This window comes from Neodiprion fabricii, chromosome 3 (genome assembly GCF_021155785.1).
Source record: "Neodiprion fabricii isolate iyNeoFabr1 chromosome 3, iyNeoFabr1.1, whole genome shotgun sequence".
Classification (NCBI taxonomy): domain Eukaryota; kingdom Metazoa; phylum Arthropoda; class Insecta; order Hymenoptera; family Diprionidae; genus Neodiprion; species Neodiprion fabricii.
In genome coordinates, this window is record NC_060241.1 from 11,738,392 (window position 1) to 11,753,274 (window position 14,883).

Consider the following 14,883-nt stretch of genomic DNA (forward strand, 5'->3'; position numbering starts at 1 on the left):
TCAGCATCCACAGGGCAAATTTTTTTTTGTTTAATCTCAAAAAAATCCCCATATTCTCATTTACAATATCAGTAAGTTTCAAATCGAACAGTAGTAAACAACGTAGTTGCCATACATCCTTAAACGCTTGAGGGCTTACAGCTGCTCTCGGTAATGCAGTTCTCGCGATCTTGCTCTATAAACATGGTAACACAGAGCGCAATTTATCTGCCGAGGGTAAAAACTATTGCAACGTAGAGCCTAATTTGGAGGATAAACCGCATCCCCCCAACGTTCTCGAAAAAGGATATCGTCTGGGTATGTTTGCCAAGCTGTGGCGATAATGTAGGGATTTATATCCAGAATACCACTCGTATTACTACTTTGATGAAAACATCCGCATTCACCAGGAGGTAAATTGCAAAAAATCTTACCCAGGTGCAGCTGGACCGAGATCAAAACTGTGATCGTCGATCCGAGACCTGATCGACGTGACCGTTCTATAGTTTTTGTCAACTATCGCTCAAATACTATTTGATGCGCTGGGGATTTAACCTCGTCTCCTTCTGTTTCGTAGTCTTGCATGTTGATGCAACGTTACTACCATCGGTTGATCTGAGATCTGCCTGACTATCACAATTTCTGTAGAAATACTAGTTTATAATCTTTCATCCTTTTCCAACGTCAGAATGGATGCACAGATAACCACGAAACAAGGAAATTTTCAACGATGACGTACGGAAGGACTTTGTGTACAAAATCAAACTGGAATCAAGTAATTTGTTGTACGACATTAATCAATAAGAATTCATAAATATAAGGTTATATTAACCTGTCAATTATTGTGCCCTTGTATTATGTCCATAGGACAAATGAAGTTCACAATGAAAATTCATCGGTAAACTTTACTAGATAAGTTGATGTCCTCATCTGACTTGATAATCATTTACTCGTCTAGTATTTCCCGGTGCTGTCCAGCATGTACCAAGAGCTTAGTGGCTACTTCATGACAGTAGTAGTGTTAGCCTTCTGTACAACATTCTATTTTTAAAATATTCACATGACTTTGTGAGACGATGTTTTCTCGGAACGGCTCGAAGTCGAGACCGTTTAAGATCTAGATGAATGTGATCAAATTCTCATTGAAGCTTATGTGTCGTTATAAAACCATTCGTGTGGCTACCACTAGAATACGACCGATTCTCAGATATTGTAGTACTACGAATATTTCCATGACTATGATTGCTCACATGCGCAACTCCAGATAAATAAAGTGTGAAATCCTTGCGATTGCAAACTTCAAACTTCTATGATAAAATTGTATGAGAAGCCCCATCACGTTTTCCTTTGTACCTAAAAACATTGATTAACATATTGTCAATTGAGTTATTTCTTGAGGCCAATAACCGCATAAAAGATTGATTTTCCATTTCAGAGAGCATCACAAAGCAGCTTACAGCTGCAACTGGCTCCATCACTGGAACATCAAACCGCAGCTATGTTGAGCATTCTAGAGAGATACAAATGGCATCAGTTCAGCGTCGTGACCTCACAGATTGCCGGACATGATGATTTCATTCAAGCCGTCCGAGAGCGAATTTCCGACATGCAGGATACTTTTAAATTTTCAATTTTGAACGCTGTGTTAGTGACAAGACCAGAAGATTTGTCAGAGCTGGTGAATAGTGAGTCGAGAGTGATACTGCTTTATTCGACGCGCGATGAAGCTATCCAAATACTGAAGGAAGCAAGAAGGCGAAAGATTACAGGCGAAAACTACGTTTGGGTTGTGACGCAGAGTGTTATTGAAAATTTACAAACATCACAACATTTCCCTGCTGGCATGCTTGGTAAGTCCACCTTCATTCTCTAATCCAGATATTATATTTTATCTAGATGAATATTATTGTGAATATAATTTTTTATGCCACACGAAGCCCTACTAAATGTTTAAGAGCATCAACTAAATAAGTGCATCATTCAACTTGAATAATATCAGGATACCGCAGTTCATAGATTTGACTCGTTCACATTTTTGCACTTGATTGAATACCACTTCATTGGATACAAGCAATAAAGAACACAGAATTGAGTCGAGATTCCCATCAGACACAAGTCTCATACTACTAACGCAAGGCTTTGAATTAAACCGTGCACTTTTGATAATTTCGAAAAAATTATCGCTTACCGTGGACATGTATTGAAATTTCTGGCATTCCATGTAGCACCGGCAGGCTTTGCCAACATATGCACAAGTTTTTGGTCGCAGCATTTGTCTGTACGTTCGGCTCACATAAAAATTGTGCATGTGTAGCGCTGGTAATGTGCACGTGGCTCGAAGGTTGCCTCTTACCACAGATTCCCTGTATACTCGGTTCTAGTTTATCAGATAGATTTGAGGTTAAGGGCAGCAAAAGCACGGACAGTCAATACCTCAGAGTCTGATGGCCGTTTCATCTTATTGTTAGGAAAGTTTATGGAGTTGTGAATTTCTGTGTTTTAGGTTGGGTCAATCAAACCCTATTAATTTTGAAGAGATTCAAATATTTAAAGAGCTACTAACTATCAGTTAATCTTGGCAACTAGAATTAACGTGTGGCTGCTTAGAAAATGTTAAGGATGTTTTCTTGCAGTTGAATTGGCTATGCGGGCGGGACTCGAGGGGCGCCGTGCACGTGCAACGTGAGCGGCGGCAGGGAGGGGGGGGGGGGGGGGGGGGGGGCACACGGGCGTCTTTCCGAACACTCGCGCCCGACCAAGTTTTTCATGTCGTCCGTTGTGCCTAGCAAAGTCAGTCGTGATACGAGTCTTTACGAACCAAGAATCAAACCATTGTAATATAAGAAAACAAAAAATGTACAACCGAAATTGCTTTCTGTGCCTCACGTTCGTTTTTACCTCTCACGCTCCTCCTCTCATGTCTTGGTCATAACAGAAAGCACTGAACTGGTGATCGTTAAGCTTTTGACTTGGGTCTAAGAAAGGACTTTCAATCTCGTGATTGCGGACAATACTAAAGATTGATCCGATCACAGGCATACATTTTGTATAGTCTAGTACTAAATACTTCAGTTGCGTGTTTTGTAAGCGATTGTTCATCCTGCAACGATTTCCATGGCTCTGGGTGGAGCTGATCGTCCCTCGCGCTAAAAATAATAGATTAGTCTTGTGCAATAAAGGGGGGAAATGGGCTATCCCTACCGTGTGTCGAATGATGCTGTACAAAAAATTCTTTATTATTTCATTTCATAAAATGTTACAATAAGTTATATGAATTACGGCAAGGTACAAATTAAATAATTAAGTGACCTTAGAGTGTAGCTGCATTATATGTGTATAATATGTGCTTCCCCAGTGTTATAATTTATTCAGAAGGTCTGAATCAGGTTTTTCTAAAATAGAGAAAATCTCTGAATTATTGTTTTCGAGACGACGTTTATTTATATTAGCAATTATAATTGCTCAGTTTTATGCTCAAAATATGAACATTTACGTAGCCTATGCAAAAGATTATTCGTTTTATTTTAGCGATGAGAATACGAGATGTTTGTGAATCTATATGTTTCTGCATTAGTAATTAATGTGGTGTTGTACACATTTAGAATTCGAATTTTGTGATGATTTGGAATTTCTTGAGAGGTCATTTTATTCTGAAATACTGCTGTCCGCTATTTCACAGGGTCATATCGCGAAATTCAAAAAATGTTGAAGAAGCTTTGTAACTATATAAATCTAGATTGCACAAGCGGCCTGAGTATGCCGTAAGAGACTTCTTTTTGGATAAACATGTAACAGAGTCAAGTTTATTCCAGGATTCTCCGTCATCAGTTGGTTAAAAAAATTTATTTCTTATGTGTAAGACCCAGTTATACTTACACCTAATTTTAAAGGCAGCTATTTTTGATTTGTATTTTCATACAAATTCAAGGATATCTATCCCTCGCCATATCAAACACTTTGATCAGCCAGTTTAAGTCATGCTCGAAAATTATGAGAGATGGGATCTGAAAAGTTCAAATCTCACGACATAATGGGGTCTACCCCGCGCTGAAAATATCCCCCGATTTCATATCCAAAATCATCTACCAAAAAAAAATAATTTTTTTGTACTGTCCTTCATATCCAGAAGAACGATTCATGTTAACATGATCAAGGTCAAAAAAATATCATTCATCATATCATTGGAATAAAACAAGGGAAATATGGGGTTCTTCAATGATGTTTCACTCACATACGGGAAGGTTGTGGCGCAGAAGCTTCGACGTTGGGCTATCACGACCGAGGCCTTGTCAAAGTTAAGAAGTCATCGCATCTTCCTCCTTACGAATGAGAAATTGGAGGGTCTATCAACCCATTTAAGATCCCCTAAGTTAACCTCACACATATTTACTTTTAACCCGTTGAGGACACATGGGGTCCCCCAGACGGACCCCAGACAAATTTCAATGCAATTTTAAATCTACAAAGACCCTTAGGAATTAGATATATAGCACCATCTGTTGTTGTTTGAAGTCTCCACGACAAGTTTTGACACATTACGAAGGTCTCTTTGGCATTAGTCATCCTGCAGAGACATATTAGTGCGCACGTGTTTTTTTTTTGGGGTTCTGTAGACCCCGTGTAGCCTTACTGTGGCAAAATCTTAAAAAAATTCAATTTTTTTTTTATCGTTGATTGATGTTATATTGTTTCTGTAAACGTAAGTATTTATGCATGAATTGAATTTTTTTTTTCAGCAATAAATAATGGTTATTAATTAAATATATATGTGTGTATATATACAGATGTCTTATAATCTTCGACCTCGAACTATCGCCAGCCGTCTAATGGAATAAAATTAAAGTTTCGCACCGGTTTTAAGTCGATACATAGCGTGAAACACAAATGAGAACTGTTTTTCTGCGTGGGGTGCGCTGGACCCCGTGTGTCCTCAACGTTATTTTTTCGATGTGTGTCCTCAACGGGTTAATACGTCCAAGTCGAGAACCAAATTTCACCATTATGTATGTATAAATTTCAAAGGTCGTTGCTCAATTTGGAGATCAGTGGCAGATTCTCTTGCTGCCATTATCAAATCGCAAACTGGTTTACTTGCGCTAGAAAATGATATTTTTACAAAATTATCTTTTGCTGTGGCAAAAAAATTTTTCGACACTCAATTGTCAAAATTAGAATCCTCCTTCGCTGCTCATAAAGCTTCTAATATTAACAAACGAGCCAATCTCAGGTATATCAAGAACTTCGTTCATCTAAACCATCTGCCTTGACGGATGACAAATGGATAGGAAACCTCAGTAATCAAGATTCGCGGCAGCGAATCGCCGACAAGTACCCGTAGGCAGGCGAGAGCTAGCCGGGAATTATTTTAACTAGTTATACCTGTAAGCACGGTGTCATACCTCCGGAAAGCGTCAATATTTTTCAATGAAATCCACAAGACAGAAAGTCCCTTACCACATGACCTTTATAAATTTGATCAAAATCGGTAGACTGGTTTCCGAGATATTGGTCTCGAAAGTTGATAAAAAAACGTCTTCATCTCCTCCTCCTCCTCCTCCGTTGCTTTCGCTGGACACTGGCTATCGACATCGATTCCGGATGAATGGTAGCATCGAATGACTTCAAATTTGGACTGTGGTTTTGTGTCATGGAAATCTCGCCCCCAAGTGATTTGGAAGTAAATTCGAACATGCACTCGAACGAAAAAAATTGTTGAAATCGTGAGGCACGGAACGCTGCTCGGGACCTCATTATGTATCGAACCGCTATGCATATTGAACTTTTAATTTGTAAAAATAGTGAAAGCCATTAGAATCTTAAAGCCTATTGATTTTGAAGTAAATCAGAACACGTAATCAGACGTTCTTACCGTCCTTCAGAAGACTTATTAAGAGTGCACCACCGTGGCCGCCATCTTTGTAGTCGACGGCAGAGTTGACTAGTGATCAACGTAGGAACTTGTGCGGTCAGGAGCGTACACATATGCAAAATCATTTATGGTGCCTTCGGGGTCCAAATTCTGAAATTTTCCTTGACGAGAACAAGTGCTGAACATCAATTCTTTGGTATCAAAAACTGACTCAGTTGTAACGATGTATAGATTTTTTGCTTTTTTCTGTGTTGTGTTCCGGAACAGAAGACTACTTTATTTCTAATCGACGCATGTAACAGCTTGTTCAATTTAAAATAATGAGTCAATAACCAACTTGCTGATGATTCATAGTAGTAATTGCTTACACTCAGATATGTCATTATTCGACATAATAAAGTAGCCTTACACTGGTCTTTAAAAAGAATAGTATTACTAAATAGATCCATCAATATTTTGAAATAGAACAGAAGTACGCATTTATATTAATATCGAAGTAGATAGGATAATTACTTGTTTTTTTTTTTATTCCACTCACTATAAGTTACAAAAATTTGCCAAAAATTTTTTCAAAAATAGTTCAACACAAATGTCATATATTATTAAAGTGGTCCTTAGAAAGCTCAGCTAGAAAAGATCTTTAGATTAGCTACAAAAAAAAAGAAATTAGAAAATTCTTCGAACGTTGGAGATAAACAAAAACACTCGATAATAATGATCGATCGCCAACTTCAAGTAATCAATAATAAGTGCGAATTTGAAATAATGACTGATCGTTCTGTAATTAAATTATAAATGATACGTCTTTTTTTATCTTCAATCTCTCTATCTAATTAAAAAGTTCTGAACAAATGAACAGGTAAAAAAAGAAAAAAAAGATTATAATAACAATAGTATAAAGAAGATTATAATAACAATAGTATAAAAAAGACTATAATAACAATAGTATACGCATGAAGTTGGCGGTGGGGTGAGATGCCGAAAACAAAACAAAAAGCATCTAGCAAACAAAACTTCCTTTGACAGCTGTCATCGGCTGTTTATGACAGTCTTTGATATATATTTTTATAGGTATCTGTTTCTGACACGCAAAAAATAAACATGCAAACGAGAATTATCAAGATGATTCCCGACGGGAATTGTCTTCTTCGCGCGCTGGCGTATTGTGTATACGGCACTCAAGATGGACACGCAGAGGTGAGACTGAATATCGTTTCAAATAAATCATACTGGCAAATATATCAGTAGAAGTAATGAAACAGAACTCGAGGAGAGTTATATCAGAGCAGAAATAGGTTTTTTCGGATCCTGTAAATCCTTGATCCGGTTAACCACTAAGTAAGGGCCTTCCCAGTTTCTTTGTTGTTTCGGACATCGACCTTTCTGTCTTCGAGGTTGAAAGAGCCAGACAGAATCTCCGGGATTAAATTTTATATCCCTGGCTCGAATATCATAACGAGTTTTTAATTTGTCTGAAGCCATAGAAATTCTACTTACAGCAAAGCTATGAATTTCTTCTACTATAGGGAAAATAATAACTATAACAAAATAAGTCACCAAATGCAATTGGGGATGCATGACATCGGGGGTTTTGTACATGTGAGTGGATTCGTTTACGAAAACTATCTGAGCAGACCTGCATAGGGAGCCAATAGCAATGTCGGGTTGATCGGAAACAACCGATCAAAAGTTGCGGACCTGTCATCAAATCAGCACAAATAAATTCACCGACCAACAGTCACTGTATGAGGAAATAGTGGGGCGCGCAGCGCCGAGGTGGGGTTGGCGCGCGAAGCGCGCAGGGGCGAGCCCCTAGTATTCAAAGAATTTTCTTGCTGAGACTTGAATTGTTTCAAATATATCAACGTAGAAAGCTGTGATTTTTTCCTGATTTGCCCGCTACAATGGAAATACTGTTAAAATAGCTGATGTAATAGTTCATTTTTCACATAGATTTTTCATCATCAGTGATTATTAGCGGTTCCTGCCCAAATTCTAAACTCAAAATGAATTTGTGCTCACAGGCACTCGTTTTAGTTGAAGTAGAATGCTGAAATTTTTACCCAATTTTTCCTAATTCCGTTTTAACCGTACTCGGAGGTGCTGAGCTGATTAAAATACATAAATGACTTTTTTTGAGGATCGGTCTAATAATTATACTAAACAATGCTACATGCGTTGATTCTTATATTGTCAAGGTGATGGCTCTCTTGAAATCAAGCCTGTACCCGACCTATCAATCAACCTTCAGCGTCAGGGGTCCTGTAGAATAAATAACAATTATTTCAAAAATTGCTTTCCAATATCTCGTATGAGTTGTAATCTGAGAAAATGAGATACAGAAAATCATGTGTAAGTTATGTGGTATGTTGAGCTACGTCTCCCTATCATCCGGTATGATCACTAAGATCCGTACACTCACTCCATATCATTTTCGTCGCATTTCCATACTACAGAGTATCACCTTTAGGGTTGTAGTCTTTCCACATCACACCATTTTTGAGCTGTTACCGTACACATTTTAGACCCCGTCAGAGTTGTCTTGCAGTATTCGCTTCATACAATTTTGTACATTTTCAACTGAGTGGTTTCTTGGAGCTGTTGCTGGATTCATTTTGTGCCTTTCGAACTTCCAGGCTGTGTTTACGCCATGAAGCAAATAAGCTGCAGATCTCAATCATGTTCAGTATATACCAGGCACAGCAGTCTTCTGAAAATCAAGATACTTCATCTAGGAAATTGAAAACAAATCTTCATTACGGTTCCGAGGAAGCACGGCTGTTATGCACTAGTGTAATATTACGTAGCGCATAAAATTTTTTAGTCCAAACATATCAAGTATGCAAATGAACCGTAATCTAAGCTTTTTTAGTTTTATTGCGTTACTTCATTTCATATCATAATTGGGATGATTAGAAAAATTGATTGTAGTTGAAATTCAGTAGTCGGATTCTTTTCCATCATAGCACTCAACTTTGAGTACGGCTCTGGTATGTTGAATTGTACAACATCCCCAGCGCACTGAAAAGGAAGGTATCTCAGCCTGAACGCTCCGATTCGATTTCTTTTGTAATATGTTATAGTAGACTAAAAACTCAGCGACACGTATTTTTTTTATCGGCGATGAAACACTTTGAGGGCGTGAAACCACCCTTCAAAGTGCGGCACGTCATAGGGCGATTTAACAATTTCACCCACAAGAACATAATATTCTTTATATTAATCCAACTGGAAAATTTCATGAAGAGAAATGTGAAATGTATTTTTCTCAAAAAAAAAAAAAAATTAAGCGGGTAGCGAGCCAGTAGTTATATAAGAGGGGTTCTGCGTCAATCTGTCTTACCGACCTCAGCGGGAGCTGCACGATACGCTTCGTACTGTAGTCGGTGTGTCACCGACCCAAGCTAACCTGGCCCAACCCATCCTAACCTAACCTGCAAGATGGCTGACTAGCCTGCAAGATGGCGGATGAGATGACGGAACGTTTAATCAGTGTGTTACCGACCTAAGCTAACCTGACCCAACCCCAATCTAACCTAACCTAACTAATGTAAGCAACGAGATGGCCGAAGCAAGATGGCTGATAAGATGACGGAACAGGCTACTAACCTAAGCTAATGCATGTAAACAACAACATGGCGGACAAGAATGCGAAGCAAGATGACGAAACAGGATGACGGGGCGTTATGGCAAAATGACAAGCGGAATATATCGTTTCAAAAATAATTATATCAGAATACATTATTTCGCACTATCGGACGCGGTGGCGACACCGCAATTAAGTAGGCCGGGAATGTTAATGATGGCCCGTAAGTTTTCGCGCAAATTGTTTACCCCAAACTTATTTTCTATTCGGAGAAGGTGCTGCATAAAAGAAATATTCATAGTTATGTGTAGGGGAAATACCGATAGAATGACTGTAGTAAACATACTGTATGAAAATAACGGTAGGATATTTTAAATATAGAACGCGAATGCACAATAGCAAGAATTTATTATGAGGGGGGGGGTTGGTTGGTATATAAATCGCGAGCTTATTAAATACGTTATACTATTTTCATAGTCTTCCAATCGTGAACTTCAGTATCTACAGTATGTGAAGTTTATAAAATTTACATCGTTTGAGACGGATCTGAATAAAATCAACCTCATCAGTCACCTGGAAACTCTGCCTACCAAGAGAATGTCGGATCTGGAGGTTGGGGAGGAGTATAACGTGATGGGATTAAGACGTGTCAACACCAAGTCCGGCTCAAGTATTCGGCTTGCACTTGACGAACAATTCGAAACATTCCTACCACCAAGAATCATAAGTCTTACGAAACACGATGCGAATCAATTCACGGAAATGCGTAAGACGATACCTGAAGGTATTCTACGCATGAAATATCTTGAAACGAACATAATAAATTCGAAGTTTTGTGCGACAGATGCGCGTAGTTAGCAAAAGCATGAAGATATCTAAAATAGTATGCTCTCTGGGGGAAATGTTAGTCAGTTCGTTAGTTAGTAGTTAGCTGTTAGTCAGTGGTGCTAATAGAGTGAAAATATATTTTCCCGCACACTTTCGATTGAAATTCCCCGAGCATTGGCAATAAAAGCGAACGTGGCGGAAACCGGATAGTCAGTCTGCCATCAATATTCACACAAGAAAATCAACACTATTCCAACTTATAATATGGAGATGATCATAGACATTAGGGTGGTCCTTATTTTGGGTAAGTCGGAATTTCAAACCTCTCACCCCTTGCATATCTCTCATTTGCCAAAAAAAAAAATGTGTGCAAAATTTAAGCCCAATCGGACAACGTTTACCCGTGGCCCAAGAGGGTCAAAGTTTAATATTGGAGCCAAATGGTAAAAACGAGCTTGAAGGCCTTTATTTAAGTAGACCAGCGAAAAAAAATCGTAGCAGGCTATAATCCACAAGATTTCTAACTAAATTCACAACTAATTGAATGTACTGACACCGAGTTCCGCCACAAATTTCTATGTCGAGTTGTAGATGTACGTATTTGTAGATGTACGTATGTCGTAGAATCTACGTATTTACATCTACAACTCAACATAGAAATTTTTGGCGGAACTCGGTATCAGTACATTCAATTAGTTGTGAATTTAGTTAGAAATCTTGTGGATTATAGCCTGCTACGCTTTTTTTTCGCTGGTCTACTTAAATAAAGGCCTTCAAGCTCGTTTTTACCATTTGGCTCCAATATTAAACTTTGACCCTCTTGGGCCACAGGTAAACGTTGTCTGATTGGGCTTAAACTTTGCACACATTTTTTTTTGGCAAATGGGAGATATGCAAGGGGTGAGAGTTTTGAAATTCCGACTTACCCAAAATAAGGACCACCCTAATAAACATACAAAGTTTCGTTGACCCCACGATAAATTTATACCCAAGGAACTTTGCATCATAAACATAAACGCATCAGGTTTGATTCGCATCCTCTTCAAACCACCGTACGCTTGGATAGATCTACCGGCTGAACACAAAGCTACTAACGCTTGGCTAGAACACAATTTTCATAGAACACCATGGGATGCAGGAATTAAACCTTACGCTGAGGTGCAGAAGGTTGTAAGATTGGTTGTTAAATATGCATGCTACGTATATGTGAAAGGCGAGGAGAAGAAACGGTGGCTGACGAAGATCCTTGACAGTCCAAAACCAGTAATAAACATGGAAGATTTACACATTTCACCACCATCACTGGAAAAACTGAAACATACGGAGGAGGCGGGTTGGTGCGATGATTATCATGGAAACGTTTCAACGGAATACAACTGTGCTTTCGAAAATGTCCAGCGGCTGAAGAAGTGGCATGTAAAGGAGTGCACAGGATCTCTCGCGAAATCGTTCTGTTTATTCAACGAATTGGGCGGTTTAAAGGAAATGAGGACTGAAAATATCGCTAATTCACGAAAGGAATTCATCCTCACGTTCGCATCAAACTCAATTGACGAGGTGTGGGATAAGCTGCCTGAAAATATGCAAATGGACGACAACATCGCCAGCCACCGTACATGCCCCCTACATTATGAGTCAACTGATTCTAGCAGTCATGCTGTCACGTGCGGAGCGGTCTTGCACGCGACGACTTAACCCTCTAGATTTTCGCAGAGGTTTATTTTTATTTTCTATCGTGGATACGTAGGTGATCGTCCTCTACAGGGCGATCCTTGGGAAATGGGTTGCAGGATTTAATTATACTGTAATAGAATGTTTACGATTGGATGCAAGCGTTTGATGAATCAAATTGGAATTCAAGAAATCGGTAACGAGGAAGCTTGCAATGTTTTTAACCTAATGTTTGCATGCATACACCTACTCACTCTTTGGTGGTTTCTACTTCGAATTCTCACTTACTCTCTCGCTCAGTTATGATCACTCTTATCTCTATACAACTTGATCAAGTTCGCGGCACAGCTTCAAGCACTTATTACTAACTTCGAAAGACTGAAGCCGCGATGCGAGACGCCTTCCCGACCGCGTATAGATTTCAGTATTACCCTCTAATCGTCGGTGGCGGAAAAGGACTTACAACCTCTATACGCGGTAGCTTTGAAGGAGCCGGGTTCCGTTGAGGTCGTTCGCAGCTGTCTCTAACGGGACTAACTTCGCTCGCTCGTCCGACACCCCTTGGAGCGTCGGACAGCGAGCAAGGTTTTTGCTGATTTTACAATTTAGAACAAAGGCTCGCCTCGCGATGATCATTCCTGAAGCGCGTGATCTCGCGCTCGCCTCATCCTGGTGTTGATTACAGCCGGGATCTGGCGGGCGCGGGGACGCTGACGTTGCAACGGTCAACTACGCCGTTGCGCTTTGGTCGTGCCACGAATTGTTTTATATAATGGTTAAATTATATGAATTTAATAATGAATTGAGGCTATGCTTCCTCGTCTATTTTAGGAGCGATATTAATAATCAATGACATATTGGTATATAATGATATATTTGGGTGTGCATACATGAGGCGTTCGTGACAATGCATTCAATGGTTTAACTCCCATGGTTAAAGACTGTCTACAATGCAAACTACAAAAGAAATGTAAATATTATGTGTAAAAAAAAAATATTGAATTACAATTACACCTAGTTTTAGGTAATACAGCTATAACATGTAATACGTTGATATATTTGTGTAAACAGATCTAATATACAGGGTGAGTCAGTTAAAACGGCCAGAATGGGAGGAGCTCAGTTGACGGATTAGGCCGTACCTCTTAGCCAATCTGGAGCGAGCCAATGGAAACACCGAGAATGAGAGGAGCTTCTTTGACGGATTAGGCCGTAGCCCGCGTGTTGATATCAAAGCTCCTCCCATTCTCAGTGTTTCAATTGACTCGCTGGGAATCGGCTAAGAGGTACGGCCTGATCCGTCAACTGAGCTCCTCCTATTCTGGCCGTTTTAACTGACTCAAACTGTATATTTAATATATATTTATTTATTTTTAGACATATATTTACACGTATTGTTGGAGACGGCATCTGTAAAAAGAAAAAAAAATACTTATTAATCACACTTTATTGATGGTATAATTAGTATTACTTCATAGCTTTGTCATACTGCACACCATACATACTACTCACTATAACCCTAAAGTTAAATTTTCAAAAAGTTGTCAAGAGTTTTCAAAAGTTTTCGAAAGTTTTAGAAAGTTTTCAGAAGTTTACCAATAGTAAAGTCATGGCAGGTGAAGCATACAAGGATCTCGTCGACACGATAAGAGGCGCTTATGATGTGGTGCATACCATATCTCCAGGGCAAGAGCGCCACAGAACCACAGATCATTGGATCGCGATTGGGCTTGAAAATATGCAAGTTTTACGTGATGTCTCCATGAGCGAGAAACACCGTATCCAACATCCAATCCTGCGATCTTGGGTGGAGAAATCCCGGAGGCTCCTCATTACCGGAGGCGGTGCCAGCACTTCTGCGAGTGATAATCGTGTCCAATGGGACGACGCAGACAGCGCTTTCGTCAGCCGAATTCGAATGGGTGTTATCACAAACCTACAACACTTCGATTTGCACGATATTTTGGCGGATGCTAAGCGTCTGACAGTTGTGCGTTTGGGTGCAGCTGTACAAACGGATGGTAGCATTAAGGCGAATGGCATTTTATCGTAAAAATTTGAAAACGTCAAGAATGGGGTAAAAATGATTGCATTGAAACACTTTTCCAACCGAAACGTGATTATTCTACCAACCACCAATCTTACCCAGTGGTTTGATGATAGGATTACCGACTGCCTTATGGTAAAGGTTGAGTAATTTCGGCATTCTGATTCCGGGTAGACCATGATTGAAATTATCAACCTCGCCATCACATTAACAAATATGATCCACTGCGTGGGGGCGCATTAACATTCACAGCATTGCCGAGGGGGATTCGGCAAAGACACGCAGTGGTGAATATAGTAAACACAGACGAACAGTGCTTTTTGTGGTCAATCAACGCAGCGCTGTACACCGGACTGGCACTACAAAACCAATGCCGACCAGCCAGCTATCCGCACTATAGCACATGGCTGCGATACGAGGGGAAGAGTTTTTCCACACCGTTCTCCGATATCCCCAGGTTTGAGATGCAAAATAATGTATCAATTAACGTTTATGGGCTTGACTCGAGTGTGATAGTGCCGCTATATTTGAGTAAGAATTTTCATTCCGATAGACCAACAATTCACTTGCTTGCTATGAAAACCAGAATTAACGCAGACGATGACAACGAACTCGGCTCTCGTACAATATTCCATTATGCTTGGTTTCGAAATCTTTTGCGTTTACTTAGCAGCCAACTATCGCGACATATGACTGCAAAATTTTTATGTGACCGATGTTTATGCCATTTCCAAGTAGAATCAACATACCAAAATCATATTCAAGATTGTCAGAGCGCAAATAAATGTAAAGTAGATCAGCCCGACTACAAACATAAAATTGTGAAATCTGAAAATTATCGGTATAAGGAGTCTGTCCCATTCACCGCCTATGCCGAACTTAAATGATCCTCGAGTCTGTAGT

At 39.5% G+C, this 14,883-nt stretch overlaps 1 protein-coding gene across 1 annotated transcript in view; it reads left to right on the forward strand.

Moving 5' to 3' along the window:
- LOC124178533 (glutamate receptor ionotropic, NMDA 2B) overlaps positions 1-14,883 on the forward strand; it is a 2,057,245-nt gene that overhangs the window by 484,322 nt on the left and 1,558,040 nt on the right. The window contains exon 5 of the mRNA XM_046561964.1: positions 1,415-1,829. Within this exon, the coding sequence (XP_046417920.1) occupies positions 1,415-1,829 (415 nt within the window). The remainder of the gene's footprint in view (positions 1-1,414; positions 1,830-14,883) is intronic.